Here is a 17,791-nt window from a genome sequence, read left to right as displayed (position 1 = left end):
ACGAATCAAATTTCAGATCCCCTTACCAACATACAGATAGACAATGCATTTACAACAGTTATCATCATACAAAACCATCTTATAAAAATAGACATTATAATTCTAACTCCAACTCCCATTCAAATGGAAGCTTTTTTCCAAATGAAAGACAATTTAATCAGCCACATAGACAGAGAGTGGATAGTTGGAGATTGGAAACTAGCAATAGATATGCACATTTCAATGAGAGACATGGAAATGAAATATACCCATTAAATCAAGCTGAGAACGATTTTTTAGAGATCAGCCCTCTGAGGGAGGGCTGCTCAAAAAATCTATTATCACAAGAAAAGAGGGAAAATACTTACACTCCGATAAATCTAAACAAAAGACCACTAGAGGAAAAAAGAGGAGGAAAGAGTAGAAGGAGAGGCCAAAAGAGTGAGATAGTAGGGAACTCGAATGGCATCTTTAATCTTAGTAATGTCATTCTAAATTAAGACGAAAAACGTGTCCTATCTTTAGGCATGTCTTTTACTCCAACTAAGCTTTTAAACAAATTTGACACACACATACATGTTAAACAATTTGTAAGAAAACTTACATTAAAGAGATTTTTTTATGAAAACCCAAATTGAAAGACAGATTTTCCTAATGCTGTGAGAACAGATAGAGAACAAATTAATATTAACACTCACACCAACTTAAGACCAAAATCCAAATTCTACCCAATTCATGCTAAAGGTTGTAACCTGGGAACTTTTGAGAAAATGGTTTTAAAAGATCTAAGAGATTATAACCCTAAAAATATAGATCTAGTTAAAGTCTAAATAAAAAGGATAGAGATATCCTTGACTCTTTACAAAACAACAAACAAGTCATAATTAAACCAACCGATAAAGGAGGGGTGGATATTATGGACAGAGTCAACTACATAAATGAAGCAGATAGAATATTAGATTTGAATCCAACCAATACATTTAAGAAAAATCTTATAGGTATTCTCCAAGAAGGTAAAGATCTAGGCATTTTTAAAGATAATGAATATAAGTTTCTATATCCAGAATTTCTGAGAATTCCCATTTTTTATTTTCTCCCCAAGGTGCATAAGAGCCTCTCTAACCCTCCGGGAAGGCCTATTATCTCCGGAATTGGGTCTATCACTTGTAATCTTTCAAAATATGTAGATATACATCCAGAAATATGTTAAAAATTTGAGAACATGTCTCAAGGACTCTACACATGTATTACAGCTAGTGGAAAATATAGAATGGAAAGAGAATTTAATTATAGCAACGTGTGTTGTTACTTCACTGTATACAGTGATAGATCACAATAAAGGATTAAGAGCAGTAGAGAATTTCCTAAGGGAGGATAAAGAAGTGAGTTCTGAATTATGTGAATTTCTCTTTAAAAGTATTGCATTTATATTAAATAATAATTATTTTGAGTTTAACAAAAAATATTACCTTCAAATAGAGGGCACGGCAATGGGCACGAGATTCGCACCAAGCTATGCAAACATCTTCATGGGAGATTGGGAATTGAACGTCCTGGACACGCATGAGCTTGGTGCGAGTCTCATGCTCTTTAAAAGGTTCATTGACCATATCCTAATTTATATGGAGAGGCTCAGAAGATGATCTCCAAAAAAAAATTCAGAGTATGAATTCTAATGATAAAGGGCTAAATTTCACCTACGAATATAGCAAAAAGTCGATATCTTTCCTAGATTTGGAGATATTCATAGATAATGATAAATTTGCCACTAAAACATTTTTTAAGAAAGTCGACTGTAACAACTATGTCCACAAAAAAGCTGCCATCTTAAAAGATAAAAGGATAATATTCCAACTGGGCAATTTTTAAGGATTAAAAAAAATAGTTCGAGACAAATAGATTTTGATACTCAGATAAATATATTACAGAAAAGGTTTAATGAGAGAGGATATACTGATACTGAACTGGAAGGAGCTATAAATAGAGCACATGAAGCCTATTAAGATATAAGAAAACTGAACCATCACATTTGCAAACAAACAGTGAATATAACGTAGCCTTTATCACAGACTATAGTGAGAACCATTCAACTATTAAAAAAATAATAAATAAGCATTGGCACATATTGAAGCAAGATCCACTAAAAGGAGACATTTTGTCACATAAACTAAAAATAATATTCAGAAAGGCCAGAAATTTTAAGCAGATATTGGCTCCTAGTGAGTTAAGAAGAACTTATACAGGTCTAATTGATAGGGACCTAAAAGGAAAAAATTGAGTGGTTTCTATCCCTGCCACACATGTAGAGCCTGTAGATACAGCACCAAAAGTAAAAGTATTGTTCTACCAAGAACGGAAGACATTTTTAATATTAAATATATAATTTAATGTTCTCAAAAAGGAGTTGTATATATAATAAAATGTTCATGTGATTTGTTCTATATTGGTGAAAACTACTAGGATCCTGAGAGACAGAATCAGAGAACATCTCTGTAATATAGAAAAAGGCAATCTCGACACATATCTGTACAAACATTTCAGAGAAGTACATAACAACAATATTAAACACTTCCAATATTGGGATATATGTAACGTAAAAGGTAATTGGAGAGGAGACAATTTTGAAACCAAACTTTAAAGAAAAGAATCAGAAATTTTCTCCAAAGTTAGAGGTATTTTTTAACACACTATTTTCATCAAAACACTACTAATGTTAAAAATGTCAGAATATATGTATAAAATGTATAAAGCGTTTAGTTTTAACATTTAACTACCATCTTTGAACAGTTTAAAAAAAATATATATATATTTTATTTTGTGTCTTTTATTTTTTACTCTCTTATACCACCTTAAACACTTTTGCTAGGAATTTTGTATACCACCTTAAGAGGCTTGACCATAAACCCTATGATTCTCAATGGACTTGAAAATTCCAATTACCACCTTAAGGAAATTCCACCTTAAAAATTCATTAATCCTTAATATTTCTCATCCAATGGAAAAGAAGCAGCAGGTTTTTAAATTCGACTTCCAGGTACAGCTGATATCTTGAGAAAGCCCAATACCCTGGGTGAAATGCGTTGAAGTGAAGCTGTTAACCTGCAAATATCTACATTTTTTCATCACTAGGTACCTAGTAACCCGTGCGCGACATCTGCGCTAAGAGCGGGGCTTTCATTACAACTATCTGATTTAATACACTGTCTTAAACACTGATCGAATCTGCTGACTCCATTACTGACCGGAACAGCCGTTACACTGGTGGAAGGAAGGTGAGTGAAACCGCTCACATTACCCCCGTAAGGCGAGTGTTTATCTCATTTTATGTCCGGAACTTTACAGAGCAGCCTCAAGTAAGGTATCATGTACAGCATGAATTTGTAAATTGAAGCCTAAAACTCACATAAACAGGATACATACTGTTATTCTGCCTTTGGTCATTGATGTGTTGTTCACCTGCGGAGCAGTCTCAATTATAAGGTGTACTGTATCGCATATACATATAAGGAAGTATATTCATATGATGAACTATTTGCAAGCATATATAACACATTATGTGATACATTGTATGTTCTGCTGAATTTGATACAAGTGGCAACAATATAAGAATCAACATCTTTGGGAAAAAGGAGCTATTTATAACTCTAATCGTCGGGATTTAACATCTTTGGGAAAGAGGAGCTATTTATAACTCTAATCGTCGGGATTTAACATCTTTGGGAAAGAGGAGCTATTTATAACTCTAATCGTCGGGATTTACCATCCAGGGACATTTTTTAGTATTACAAATATATTTTAACTGCTATTTTTACTGACATTTTTTGACATTTTTGGTTATTTTAAGGTGGTATACATGAATTATTTTTTCTTTTGATTCATATTTCTTTTTTCATTTTTGACAAAAAAAAATTTTTTAATAATATTTTTTCGTTTTTTTCTTTTGTTTAATATGTGTAAGGGAGACGTCCCCCCTTTCTTAAGTATTGATTGAGATCTGCTATTAATAGATACAATGTATGATGAATGTTAAAATTATCTTATATAAATTGTTTTTTTACTATATGATATAGTGAATAAGTGTGTTTGTTATACTTGGCTACTAGCGCCATCCTCCATATACACTAAATCCTATTTTGTTTGTACCCACTTTGAGGCAATCAGCCAATAGGATTGCGCTTTATTTATTTTAACTAGGTAGCTAGTAAATAGTTAATAATTATTTACTAACTAATCTACCTAGTTAAAATAAATACAAACTTACCTGTGAAATAAAAATAAAACCTTAGATAGCTACAATATAACTATTAGTCATATTGTAGCTAGCTTAGTTTTTTTTACAGGTAAGTATGTATTTTGTTTTAAATAGTAATTATTTAGGTAATAATTGTAAGGTTTATTTAGATTTATTTTAATTATATTTGTTAAGGGGTGTTGGGGTTAGGGTTACGTAAGGGTTAGGCTTAGGGTTACGTTAGGGTTAGGTTTAGGGGTTAATAACTGTATGTAGGTGACGGCGATATCGAAGGCGGCAGATTAGGGGTTAATAACTGTAGGTAGGTGTCGGCGATATCAGGGGCAGTAGATTAGTGGTTAATAACTGTAATGTAGGTGGCGGCGATGTTAGGGGCAGCAGATTAGAGGTGTTTAGACTCGGGGTTTATGTTAGGGTGTTAGGCTTAAACGTAACTTTTTCTTTCCCCCTAGACATCAATAGGGCTGCGTTACGGAACTTTTGTTTCCGCAATTGCAGGTGTTAGGCTTTTTTTTGCCGGCTCTCCCCATTGATGTCTATGGGGAAATAGTGCACGAGCACGTCAAAGCAACGCTTGATTTCGGTGCGGTATGGAGCTCAACGCAACCATATCACCCACGCAAGCCTGCTTTTTAAAACCTGTAATAGCAGCGCTATAGGGAGGTGAAATAATGCCGAAAATGTTGCGGTCTCAATCCCCTCCCTCCCCCCCTTCCTAATTTTTTTTTTTTTTATTCCTCACAGTTGTGTGAGCCAATCAATGAAATCCGTTGCCATACGGCTCACAGTTTCCAATGCAGTGTCGGATGTCTTGGCCACACATACACACATACTTAAATACTCATAGCCTCTTAGCCAATGAGATACAGCCTATATTTTTTTCATAGTGCATGGGCATGAGAGGCTAGAACATGCACAATATTGCCTTGAAGGCCGCCTCTTATCTCAGTGCATTTTGACAGTTTCTTTCATGTAATTGGGAAGAGTCCATGAGCTAGTGACATATAGGATATACAATCCTACCAGGAGGGGCAAAGTTTCCCAAACCTCAAAATGCCTATAAATACACCCCTCACCACACCCACAATTCAGTTTTACAAACTTTGCCTCCTATGGAGGTGGTGAAGTAAGTTTGTGCTAAGATTTCTACGTTAATATGCGCTTCTCAGCATTGTTGAAGCCCGATTCCTCTCAGAGTACAGCGAATGTCAGAGGGACGTGAAGGGAGTATCACTTATTTGAATACGATGATTTCCCTAACGGGGGTCTATTTCATAGGTTCTCTGTTATCGGTCATAGAGATTCATCTCCTACCTCCCTTTTCAGATCGACGATATACTCTCAATTTACCATTACCTCTACTAATAACTGTTTTAGTACTGGTTTGGCTATCTGCTATATATGGATGGGTGTCTTTTGGTAAGTATGTTTTCATTACTTAAGACACTCTCAGCTATGGTTTGGCACTTTATGCATTTATATAAAGTTCTAAATATATGTATTGTACTTATATTTGCCATGAGTCAGGTTCATGTATTTCCTTCTGCAGACTGTCAGTTTCATATTTGGGAATGTAAACTTTTTTTAAGAAATTTATTTCTTACCTGGGGTTTAGTCTTTTTTCAATTGACTACTTCTTGTAATTGTGGGTATTAGGCCAGCGGGTGCGTCAAATGCTAAACTTTATTGCGTCATTCTTGGCGCGAAAAAGTATGTTTATGACGCAACTTCGTAATTTCCGGCGTCATACGTGACGCCGAGACCTTTCACACGGCGGCGTCACTAGTAACGCAAGTGTGTCATTTCCGGTCATTTTTGGCGCCAAAAAAAAAAAAAAAGACTTTACGTTATGTTGTGCGTAATTTCATTATTTCAATACCCCTTGTTTGTTTGCCTCTTGCTTTTTGCTTTCAGAGGCCTATGCTATTGCATTTTTTTCCCATTCCTGAAACTGTCATATAAGGAAATAGATAATTTTGCTTTATATGTTGTTTTTACTCTTACATTGTGCAAAATGTCCCAATCTGATCCTGCCTCAGAAGTTTCTGCTGGAACATTGCTGCCTGACATTGGTTCTACCAAAGCTAAGTGAATTTGTTGTAAAGTTGTAGAAATTATTCTACCGAATGTCATTTGTAATAGTTATCATGATAAACTTTTACATGCAGATAGTGTTTCCATCAGTAATAGTACATTGCCAGTTGCAGTTCCTTCAACTTCTAATGTGCATGATATACCTGTAAATTTTAAAGAATTTGTTTCTGATTCTATTATGAAGGCCTTGTCTGCATTTCCACCTTCTAATAAACGTATAAGGTCTTTTAAAACTTCTCATTTAGCTGATGAAATTTCAAATGACCAACAACATAATAATTCATCCTCTTCTGATGAGGATCTATCTGAAACAGAAGATCCTTCCTCAGATATTGACACTGACAAATCTACTTATTTATTTAAAATAGAGTATATGCGTTCTTTATTAAAAGAAGTGTTAATTACTTTGGATATTGAGGTAACCAGTCCTATTGACGTTCAGTCTAATAAACGTTTAAATGCGGTTTTTAAACCTCCTGTGGTTTCCCTAGGGGTTTTTCCCATTCCTGAGGCTATTTCTGATATGATTTCTAGGGAATGGAATAAGCCAGGTGCTTCTTTTATTCCTTCTTCAAGGTTTAAAAAATTGTATTCTTTACCAGCAAAATCTATAGAGTTTTGGGGGAAAAAATCCCCAAAGTTGATGGGGCTATTTCTACTCTTGCTAAATGTACCACTATTCCTATGGAAGATAGCACTTCCTTTAATGATCCTTTAGATAGGAAGCTTGAATCTTATCTAAGGAAGGCCTATTTATATTCAGGTCATCTTCTCAGACTTGCTATTTCTTTGGCTGATGTTGTGGCTGCATCAACTTTCTGGTTGGAAAATTTAGCGCAACACGAATTGGATTCTGACATATCTAGCGTTGTTCGCTTACTGCAACATGCTAATCATTTTATTTGTGATGCCATTTTTGATATCAAAATTGATGTTAGATCCTTGTCTTTAGCTGTATTAGCTAGAAGAGCTTTGTGGCTTAAATCTTGGAATGCTGATATGGCATCTAGATTACTATCTCTTTCTTTCCAAGGTAATAATTTATTTGGTTCTCAGTTGGATTCTATTATTTCAACTATCACTGGGGGAAAAGGAGTTTTTTTGCCTCAGGATAAAAAACCTAAGGGTAAATCTAAGGCTTCTAACCGTTTTCGTTCCTTTCGTCAGAATAAGGAACAAAAACTCAGATCAAAAGAACAAAAACTTTAGGGGCTGACCCAAAGTCAGCCCCTAAATCCGCATGAAGGTGCGGCCCTCATGCCAGCTCAGCTGGTAGGGGGCAGATTAAGGTTTTTCAAGGATTTTTGGATAAAATCTGTCCAAAATCATTGGATTCAGAGCATTGTCTCTCAAGGGTATCGAATAGGATTCAAAGTAAGACCTCCTGTGAGAAGATTTTTTCTCTCACGCATCCCTGTAAATCCAGTAAAATCTCAGGCTTTTCTGAAGTGTGTTTCCGACCTGGAGTCTTCAGGGGTAATCATGCCAGTTCCTCCTCAGGAACAAGGTTTGGGGTTTTATTCAAACCTATTCATTGTACCGAAGAAAGAGAATTTATTCAGACCAGTTCTGGATCTAAAAATTTTGAATCGTTAAGTAAAAGTACCAACTTTCAAGATGGTGACTATAAGGACTATTCTGCCTTTTGTTCAGCGAGGACATTATGTGTCCACAATAGACTTGCAGGATGCATACTTTCATATTCCGATTCATCCAGAACACTTTCAGTTTCTGAGATTCTCTTTTCTAGACAAGCATTACCAATTTGTTGCTCTTCCATTTGGCCTAGCAACAGCTCCAAGAATCTTTTCAAAGGTTCTGGGTGCCCTACTATCTGTAATCAGAGAACAGGGTATTGCGGTGTTTCCTTATTTGTACGATATCTTGGTACTAGCTCAGTCTTTACATACTGCAGAATCTCACACGAATCAACTAGTGTTGTTTCTTCGGAAACATGGTTGGAGGATCAATTTACCAAAAAGTTTCTTGATTTCTCAGACAAGGGTCACCTTTTTATGCTTCCAGATAGATTCAGTGTCCATGACTCTCTAACAGACAAGAGACGTTTAAAATTGGTTGCAGCATGCCGGCTCCTTCAGTCTCAGTCATTCCCCTCAGTAGCTATGTGCATGGAAGTTTTAGGTCTCATGACTGCAGCATCAGACGCGATCCCCTTTGCTCATTTTCACATGAGACCTCTACAGCTTTGTATGCTGAATCAGTGGTGCAGGGATTATACAAAGATATCACAATTAATATCCTTGAATCCCAATGTACGACACTCTCTGACATGGTGGATAGATCACCATCGTTTGGTTCAAGGGGCTTCTTTTGTTCGCCCAACCTGGACTGTGATCTCAACAGATGCGAGTCTTTCAGGTTGGGGAGCTGTTTGGGGATTTCTGACAGCACAAGGGGTTTGGAAATCTCAAGAGGCAAGATTACCAATAAATATTTTAGAACTCCGTGCAATTCTCAGGGCTCTTCAGTTCTGGCCTCTGCTAAAGAGAGAACCGTTCATTTGTTTTCAGACAGACAATATCACAACTGTGGCTTATGTCAATCATCAGGGTGGGACTCACAGTCCCCAAGCTATGAAAGAAGTATCTCTAATACTTGCCTGGGCGGAATCCAGCTCCTGTCTAATCTCTGCGGTGCATATCCCAGGCGTAGACAATTGGGAGGTGGATTATCTCAGCCGCCAGACTTTACATTCAGGGGAGTGGTTTCTCCATCCAGAAGTGTTTTCTCAGATTGTTCAGATGTGGGGGCTTCCAGAAATAGATCTCATGGCCTCTCATCTAAAAAAGAAACTTCCCAGATACCTGTCCAGGTCCAGGGATGTTCAGGCGGAAGCAGTGGATGCACTGACACTTCCTTGGTGTTATCAACCTGCTTACATCTTCCCGCCTCTAGTTCTCCTTCCAAGAGTGATCTCCAAAATCATCATGGAACAATCTTTTGTGTTGCTGGTGGCTCCAGCATGGTCACTCAGGTTTTGGTATGCGGATCTGGTTCGGATGTCCAGTTGCCCGCCTTGGCCACTTCCGTTACGGCCGGACCTACTATCTCAAGGTCCGTTTTTCCATCAGGATCTCATATAATTAAATTTGAAGGTATGGAAATTGATCGCTTAGTTCTAAGTCATAGAGGTTTCTCTGACTCAGTGATTAATACTATGTTACAAGCTCGTAAATCTGTCTCTAGAAAGATTTATTATAGAGTTTGGAAGACTTACATTTCATGGTGTTCTTCTCATAAATTTTACTGGCATTCTTTTAGAATTCCTAGAATTTTACAGTTCCTTCAGGATGGTTTGGATAAGGGTTTCTCTGCAAGTTCCTTGAAAGGACAAATCTCCGCTCTTTCTGTTTTATTTCACAGAAAGATTGCTATACTTCCTGATATACACTGTTTTGTACAGGCTTTAGTTCGTATTAAGCCTGTCATTAAATCAATTTCTCCTCCTTGGAGTCTTAATTTGGTTCCTCCATTTGAGCCTATGCATTCTTTGGACATTAAACTACTTTCCTGGAAAGTGTTGTTCCTTTTGGCTATCTCTTCTGCTAGAAGAGTTTCTGAGCTATCTGCTCTTTCTTGTGAGTCTCCTTTTCTGATTTTTTCATCAGGATAAGGCAGTTTTGTGGACTTCTTTTCAATTTTTACCTAAGGTTGTGAATTCTTACAACATTAGTAGAGAAATTGTTGTCTCTTCCTTGTGTCCTAATCCTAAGAATTATTTGGAGAGATCCTTACATTCTTTGGATGTGGTAAGAGCTTTGAAATATTATGTGGAAGCTACTAAAGATTTCAGGAAGACTTCCAGTCTATTTGTTTTATTTTCTGGCCCTAGGAAAGGTCAGAAGGCTTCTGCTATTTCCTTGGCTTCTTGGTTGAAACTTTTGATTTATCAAGCTTATTTGGAGTCAGGTCAGGCCCCGCCTCAGAGAATTACAGCTCATTCTACTAGATCCGTTTTCCACTTCGTGGGCTTTTAAGAATGAAGCTTCAGTTGATCAGATTTGCAAAGCAGCGACTTGGTCCTCTTTGCATACATTTACTAAATTCTACAGTTTTGATGTATTTGCTTCTTCGGAAGCAGTTTTTGGTAGAAACGTTCTTCAGGCAGCTGTTTCAGTTTGATTCTTCTGCTTTTTGATTTAAGTTTTTTTCTTTCAAAAATGGAAATAAACTTATTTTTTTGGGTTGTGGATTAATTTTTTAAGCGAAATATGGCTGTTTTTATTTTTATTCCCTCCTTCTCTAGTGACTCTTGGGTGGAAGACTCCACACCTTGGGTATTGATATCCCATATGTCACTAGCTCATGGACTCTTGCCAATTACATGAAAGAAAACATAATTTATTTAAGAACTTACCTGATAAATTCATTTCTTTCATATTGGCAAGAGTCCATGAGGCCCAACCTTTTTATGGTGGCTATGATTTTTTGTATAAAGCACAATTATTTCCAAATTTCCTTTGTTGATGCTTTCTACTCCTTTCTTATCACCCCACTGCTTGGCTATTCGTTAAACTGAATTGTGGGTGTGGTGAGGGGTGTATTTATAGGCAGAGGTAAAAAGTGTATAAACAGAACAGTGCTGGTTAGGCAAAACTAGTGAATGGGTAATAAAGGGATTATCTTTTTAAACAATAAAAATTCTAAAGTAGACTATCCCTTAAAGGGATAGTAAGCCTACAAACTAATATTATATAATTCTACACATAGTGCAGAATTGTATAACATTAGCATAGCACCAAGTTTATAAAACAAAAGATTGCAGAGAATGTAACTCGCTCCCGCTACCAGACCAGAGGGAGAGCGAGCTACATTCAGTTTAATGGCGCGATCGGGCCAGCTGTGACTAGACAGTGTACTCTCAGTATATGGCCGGGTTATAATACAATGTATTTAATTATTTTTTCTTTAAAATAACCCCCAATTAAAATGCATGTATGAAACAATTAAAATCAATATTTATTCCCAAATTCTTTATATTAGTTAAAGTTATAAACACATTGAATTATATTAATAGAAACCAGATTATGAATCAAATGATCCACACTTACGCTGTTATAATAGTCTATACAAATTACCTTATTCACAATAATCTCCCAAATCAGAGTTGCATTAAAATATCACAAGATACCAAGGTATGGATTGTTAACTTCCAAACAAATATAATTAGGCTACTTAACTCACAAATGATTCTATATAACTCTAATTAAAACACCTGAAGTTATATAAAGTGTTAATGCAAACAGACAATTTATATGCCAATTTATCTGAGCTGAAATAAATTCTTATTTATCTACAATAAGGTAAATCCTAAAATATATCTATGTAACTGCAATCTGACTATAGTCTTAGAATACCTTTGTCTAAAATATTAAAAATATAGAACAGTCATACATCACCGCAGGAACCAAATTAAGTGTTCCAGCGTTTCCAAGTAGATTCAGATCACCTCATATGAAGAAAGGTATTGCAATATGGATCAAGAAGTTAGTCCCAGGTTTTGCTTATAGTGACTGTGTCCCCAAAAATGGCAGCAAAGTTTTCAGTCAAAAGTTGGCAGACAAAAATACTTATACCCCACACTTTTCTTATTCTAATCATTGGTGATAATTTTTGATAGGCCCTTTACGGAGCTATCTTTCCATTGGCCCTCGGAGCTTGTCCCTCTCATTGGTTCATTTGTATTTGCATGTGTTCTAGTAGTCAATCCATTTGGCTGTCATACCATTTTTAATCCCCTAGGGGACAGCAGACAATTACAAATGCAGTCTTATCATCAACATTGCTAACAGTCCAAATACCTCATCTCAGAGTGTTCATTAAATATACTTTAATTTCTTGTATTAATAAACGTCTATGGTCAGCATATATATCCCAATTACTACAATTGAAAATGTACAATTTGAGACCAAACACTAGTATAGTATTAATTCTATGTTAAAAATAGAAAACATTTATATAGACTTCCTATACATTCTACTTAGAATATCCTAGAGATGTATCTAAAGTTACATAAATATCTAGTGCAGAATCATATGATATGACCTAGGTCATCCCATGCAGGCAATCCTGCACCAGCATCCATTAGCCCCATTTTGTCGCTTAGATGTCTGGAAGACAGAAAAACAAAAATATGTTATATATTTCAAAAATGGGATTATTACAATTGTTATTTCTTCTATTACAAATCTTAATTGCATTTCCTAGATCTATATATAGATATTTATACATTTTTATACAGTATTGAAAATTTTTCAGGAGAGGTAATCAGCACTTGCTATTTTCCAATTTAAGACGTATGTCTGAGCTTCGTGTATTCAAACACAGCAGGGGTAATCAGTTTTTGAATATGTTTAAGCCTCAAAGAGATTTTTCCCAGACCTAGCGACTGTTCTTTACAAGGGTCTGATAAGTTTATTACCCATCTTGGGCAGGAAATCAACTTTAAACAGAGCAGCCATATATTGAACATCTCTTTGAAATAACTGCCTGAACTAATGAGACCAAATGTTTTCTCTTTGTTCTCATTTGGATGTATTGTAATCAGGAAAAAGGGGGGTTGGGGCTGGTCTGTTATGAGACCAATTCACATCAAATTAGGTTTTTAGCTACAAAAAAAAAATGAAATATTAGATTCTACAATACATCTGTAGTTTATTTAATGTTACTCACAGATACCCTGACAGTACCCGCGATGTGCTTATGCAAATTAAAACCCACTCAGTAGAGTCAGGAGCGGCGGTCAGTAAAATTGCCTTTTTAAATATAATATCTCTGCAATCTTTTGTTTTATAACTTGGCGCTAAGCTGTTATTTAATTCTGCACTTAGTTTGTAGGTTTAATGTCCAGATAGATTGAAGCGTATAAGCAGTACAAAGCACACAGATAGTTATCCCCGAAGGGAAGAAAAGGCACAATTTAAAAGTTGATTAACCCTAAAGAGAGAAACTGTAACAATAATAATAAGGTACTGTCAAATAAGTGCTGAAAAACTGTGAACAACCGCAAAGACTTTACATAGCCAATAACACAGCACATAAAGGGATAAACAACATTTATACAAATTTGAAACCATGCTCTGATGACCATAGTACTTTACCACCTCCACTGGTCCTCAGAGTCTTCCTCACACACTGAATAGGTTACAGCAAAACAGGAAGAGATTTATATCCGAAAAGGTACGCTTTTTTAGCAAAAATGGTTAACCATTAGAGCGCCTGCACTACAGTTGAGCGCTAAAGCAAAGAACCTGAAGCAGACTAGAGAAAACTTAATGCAGGTGAAGAAAAATGCACCGTGTATAGCTTCTGAACTCGCTAAGCCGACCATGCTACATTTAGAACAACAATAACCTTAAAAAATAAAAAAATAATTTTTTTTTTTTTTAAAGTGTCCATAAATGCTAAAAACTGCTCATATAAGGTGTATGCTGTAAAATATATATGTCCCTAGATCATGTGAAAAATATGTACTTGTTCATACTTATAGCCGGTGGACTATGAAGGTGCAAAGTACTGACCTGTTACCGTCTTCATCCACTCTGCATACCTTCGCTGCAGCAAGTTGCTTCCAAAAGAGGAGCCTATCCTAGTTTGTGCAAGCTCAGTGAGAAAAGGTCTTTCACTGCCTGGCTGATAACTCTTTGTCTACCCGTTTGAATGACAGGTTGTCGCAAGGAAATCTGCACTTCACGTTCACCTCACTTCTCATCAAGGAGGCAAAAGAAATTAACTGAAAATCATGGGATATTGGGTGGATTTAAAGCTCTGGTGTTTTAGGGTACCTTTTGTCTCCCCCTAGTGGTCAAGAGGGTGATTTCCCACACGTGACGACTTGTATACTCTCAACATCTGATAAAAGAAAACCTCTTTTTCCATTTCAGCTCTCCCCTACTGAGACCAATTAGGGACAGATATAAATGAGCTTAAAAGTAACAATTTCAAAGGGTTTAATCTTTTAAATGAACGAACATAGTGGTTTATTGTGTTTTTCAGTTTACAAGAAGCCGATATAAAACTCTGTTGATATTAAACACTGGTTTACTGCAAACTTCTTATAGAAATCCACGTCCCACATGAAGTGTAATTTTCACTGCTAAGGAAAGCCCTAACATAAATGGTTCCATGTCAGTCTGTTTTGACTTCAGAGTAAAATGAATCTTCAACTGTTGTAGAAAAGGATTCATTTTAAAAGTTTTGCAACATGTGCAGCCGTCTGTAAAAAAATTAATGAACTATGTGAAATAAAAAAGAAAATTTGTCAGTGATGACAATTTGCGTTCCAAAGGTGCTTTAACAAACACATTGCTAACTTTGCTATTTTTTATGAGAAAAGCTTGTCATTTGGCCTCTCTGTGCTCATTGAAGTAAACTACAGGCACTAGTTGTCATATTAATTGCAGCCACAGATTAATTGTTGAATCTATGACCTTTTAAGTAATTGAATGCACTTAATCTACTTTTGCAGAACACTTATGAGAGATGTCCTATGGAGCTGGTTCGATGCATCCGACACATTCTCTATCATGAGCAGAGGCTTGTTCGGGAAGCAACCAATGTAAGCCAAACTCTGTGGGATATTGGTGCAGTGAGTTAGGTGTTTTGTCTTTTAAAGCAAAGGGTAGTTGGTTCATTGACACGTTTTAACACCCACCTAATGCTGATGTGCTAATTTGTGGCTGCTTTACTGTATCTGTGACCGAGACATAGGGGCCGGTTTATCATTGTTCAGGCGGACATGATCCGCTGTAGCACATCGATAAAATGCAGACAGCGTATGCTGTCGTGAAATGCTTGTGCAATGCCGCCCCCTGCACATTTGTGTCCAATTAGCCACTAGCAGCAGGTGTCAATCATCCTGATCGTATCCAATTGGGATGATCTGGAAAAAGATAAAAACAGAGGCGCCATTATGGCCTAGTACCACCAGAGCATTTGTATAAAAAGCAGATAGAAGATTATACTCATAAACATAAAGCACCCAACGGTGCAAGTAGGGCAGACTGGAACTTTGCAGTGGTCCAGCTCACTGTAACCCTCGGCGGAGATCCAATCAGTGTTCCTTAGATGAGCCTATGGTAAGATGCCTGAGTAGACAAAAAGGCAAACCAACATGGCCCAATAACGTTTAGGCAGCAGAAAGTATAACCATAAGATTATGGTTTACCATAATCATAAGATTTTTGTCTACTCAGACATCTTACCATAGGCTCATCTAAGGAACACTGATTGGATCTCCGCCGAGGGTTACAGTGAGCTGGACCACTGCGAAGTTCCAGTCTGCCCTACTAGCACCGTTGGGTGCTTTGTTTGTGAGTATAATCTTCTGGCTTAGAAAGTATAATCTTCTATCTGCTTTTTATACAAATGCTCTGGTGGTACTAGGCCATGGTGGCGCCTCTGTTTTTATCTTTTTCCAGACTGTGACTACCAGGATGACCGTCCTTTGACAGAGTGCTGCCCCTCCGTTTGGATTTCTCTTGATACACTGGTCTATTTGGACTTTGATATTCTTTTACTATTATTATTATTATTATATACTTTTTAGGTATATATTTTTTCTCATATTTTATCTTGGTTTTTCTGTTTTTTATTTGATGCTGATGTTTCATGTTATGTTTCCCAATATGGTTTGAGTATATTAACTCACTAAATTACTATTGTTATACAATATGCACAGATTGTATTTGCCACTTATTTAAATATATTTGGTTTTAGCCTACTGATATCTATACCAAAACTGTCATATATTATCTCTCTGCCACTAGTATCTGGTATTGATTAGGAGGCGCCCCCTAAAGGGCGTGGTGTGCGTGCTGCGTACACCACTCTCTATACTTTATCATTACCGATTCGGATGATTGCTGTCTACCACCTCAGAGGTGGCGGACGAGTTAAGGAGCAGCGGTCTTAAGAAAAACTACGGGGGTAGATTGCAGCATCCGCTGCTTGATAAATCAATGATAGTGAATGGTAAGCGAGACAGGTGGAAGAAGATGACAGATCATAGTGAAAGAGGGATATTCGAGAAATAGGAGAAAGGTATTAATGTCTAGATAGATAGAGAAAAGGGGTGAATGGAATTAGAGAAAAGAGGGATGAGGAAAACAGAAGGGGGTAGAAGAAAGGCTGGGAGAGGAACAAGGGGAATTAGAGTGATAGTAACGAGAACAGAAATATGCAGAATAAATAAATAACAGATCTAATAAATGTCTTAAAAGCATTTAAACTGTTATTGCATTGTTTTGAAATCCAGAGACACAACCACTGAAAGTCTGTCAAGTGTTGTGGCCAAGTGGTGACAAATTTAAATGAGCAATTCTGTGCAGTTTGTAGCGTGGTCAGGGTTCTTGTGCTGTCTTTCTATAATATGTGACAGTGGAGGTGACCAGGCAGTGCACATGTGCTGTGAGAGAGGTAAGCTTATGTTGTCTGGCACTTGAGGGTGAAAATAAGGATGAAAAAGACTGTGGGTGGTACAGCAGCTCAGCCTTTTGGTGGATATTTCTCTGTTGTATATGAAGGAAGAAATAAGTACAGCTGCCCTGAGAGAATATACTTAGGGTCTGCAAATAGAATAAGGAGAAATCAGCTTATGGTATTAGAAGTTAAGTTGCTAAATTAATACAAAAAGCCAGCGTTACTAACTGTAATGAGATGAAATGGCATCATCTACATTGTTACCTGCACATTTTCTATATTACTGCAGATTATATTTTATGGTACTGTTCAAAAAATGTGCCCAAAATATGATGTTTTCTTCATTGACAAGCTGTGATAGTATAGGGTCAACCCATCTCAAGTGGTCCAACATAGATTGCTTGACCATTTTTAATTTTCCTTGTTACCTATGTATTGGTATTACAAAGCCACCAGTTTTTTTAATTTTATTTTACTTGGTTTAACCATGGCGGCCATCTTTGTGTCATGCTCCTTGGAACAAAAACTGATGTCTAGAGCACATTACAATGACCATGGACTTATATAAACATTTTGCACATTCTTGTTCCTTAGACTTAGAACTTAAGTCCTGATGTAATGATCAATGTCTTTAAATTTTCACAGAAGTCCTCTATGGTAGCATTCTGCTGTAAAATGTTTGAGTTTGAAATTCCACTGGTTACAGAGATAGAGCTAGTAGAAATTTGGGAAAAGCCTACTTTATTCATGTGTTTTGAGAAAAAACTGATATAATATGAGCATAACAAATAATAAAAATTAACAGTATTTTGCAATAATTATGTTAATGATTATCAATGAGGTCTAAAATGCTACCACATTTGATAGTGGCAACAGTGAAGCATGTGTGTGGACAAAGCTTGTCGTGTTAGCGGCATTCATGTGAGTTAGATGCTAGAAGCTGTGTTAGTTTTAAGTGATGCGTAAATAGATTTTTCTTCCAAATATGGAAATACAGTATTCCGTTGTATGTTTTACAAATGAACA

The 17,791-nt window shown here is 36.5% G+C and overlaps 1 protein-coding gene across 3 annotated transcripts in view; it reads left to right on the top strand.

Moving 5' to 3' along the window:
• LOC128645807 (signal transducer and activator of transcription 5B) overlaps positions 1-17,791 on the top strand; it is a 981,630-nt gene that overhangs the window by 622,567 nt on the left and 341,272 nt on the right. For all 3 annotated transcript variants that reach the window (XM_053699073.1, XM_053699081.1, XM_053699087.1), the window contains one exon: positions 14,814-14,903. In XM_053699073.1, the coding sequence (XP_053555048.1) occupies positions 14,814-14,903 (90 nt within the window). The remainder of the gene's footprint in view (positions 1-14,813; positions 14,904-17,791) is intronic.

This window comes from Bombina bombina, chromosome 1 (genome assembly GCF_027579735.1).
Source record: "Bombina bombina isolate aBomBom1 chromosome 1, aBomBom1.pri, whole genome shotgun sequence".
Taxonomy (NCBI): domain Eukaryota; kingdom Metazoa; phylum Chordata; class Amphibia; order Anura; family Bombinatoridae; genus Bombina; species Bombina bombina.
The sequence above is the reverse complement of the archived record's forward strand: the minus strand, read 5'-3'. Positions and strand labels throughout refer to the sequence as shown.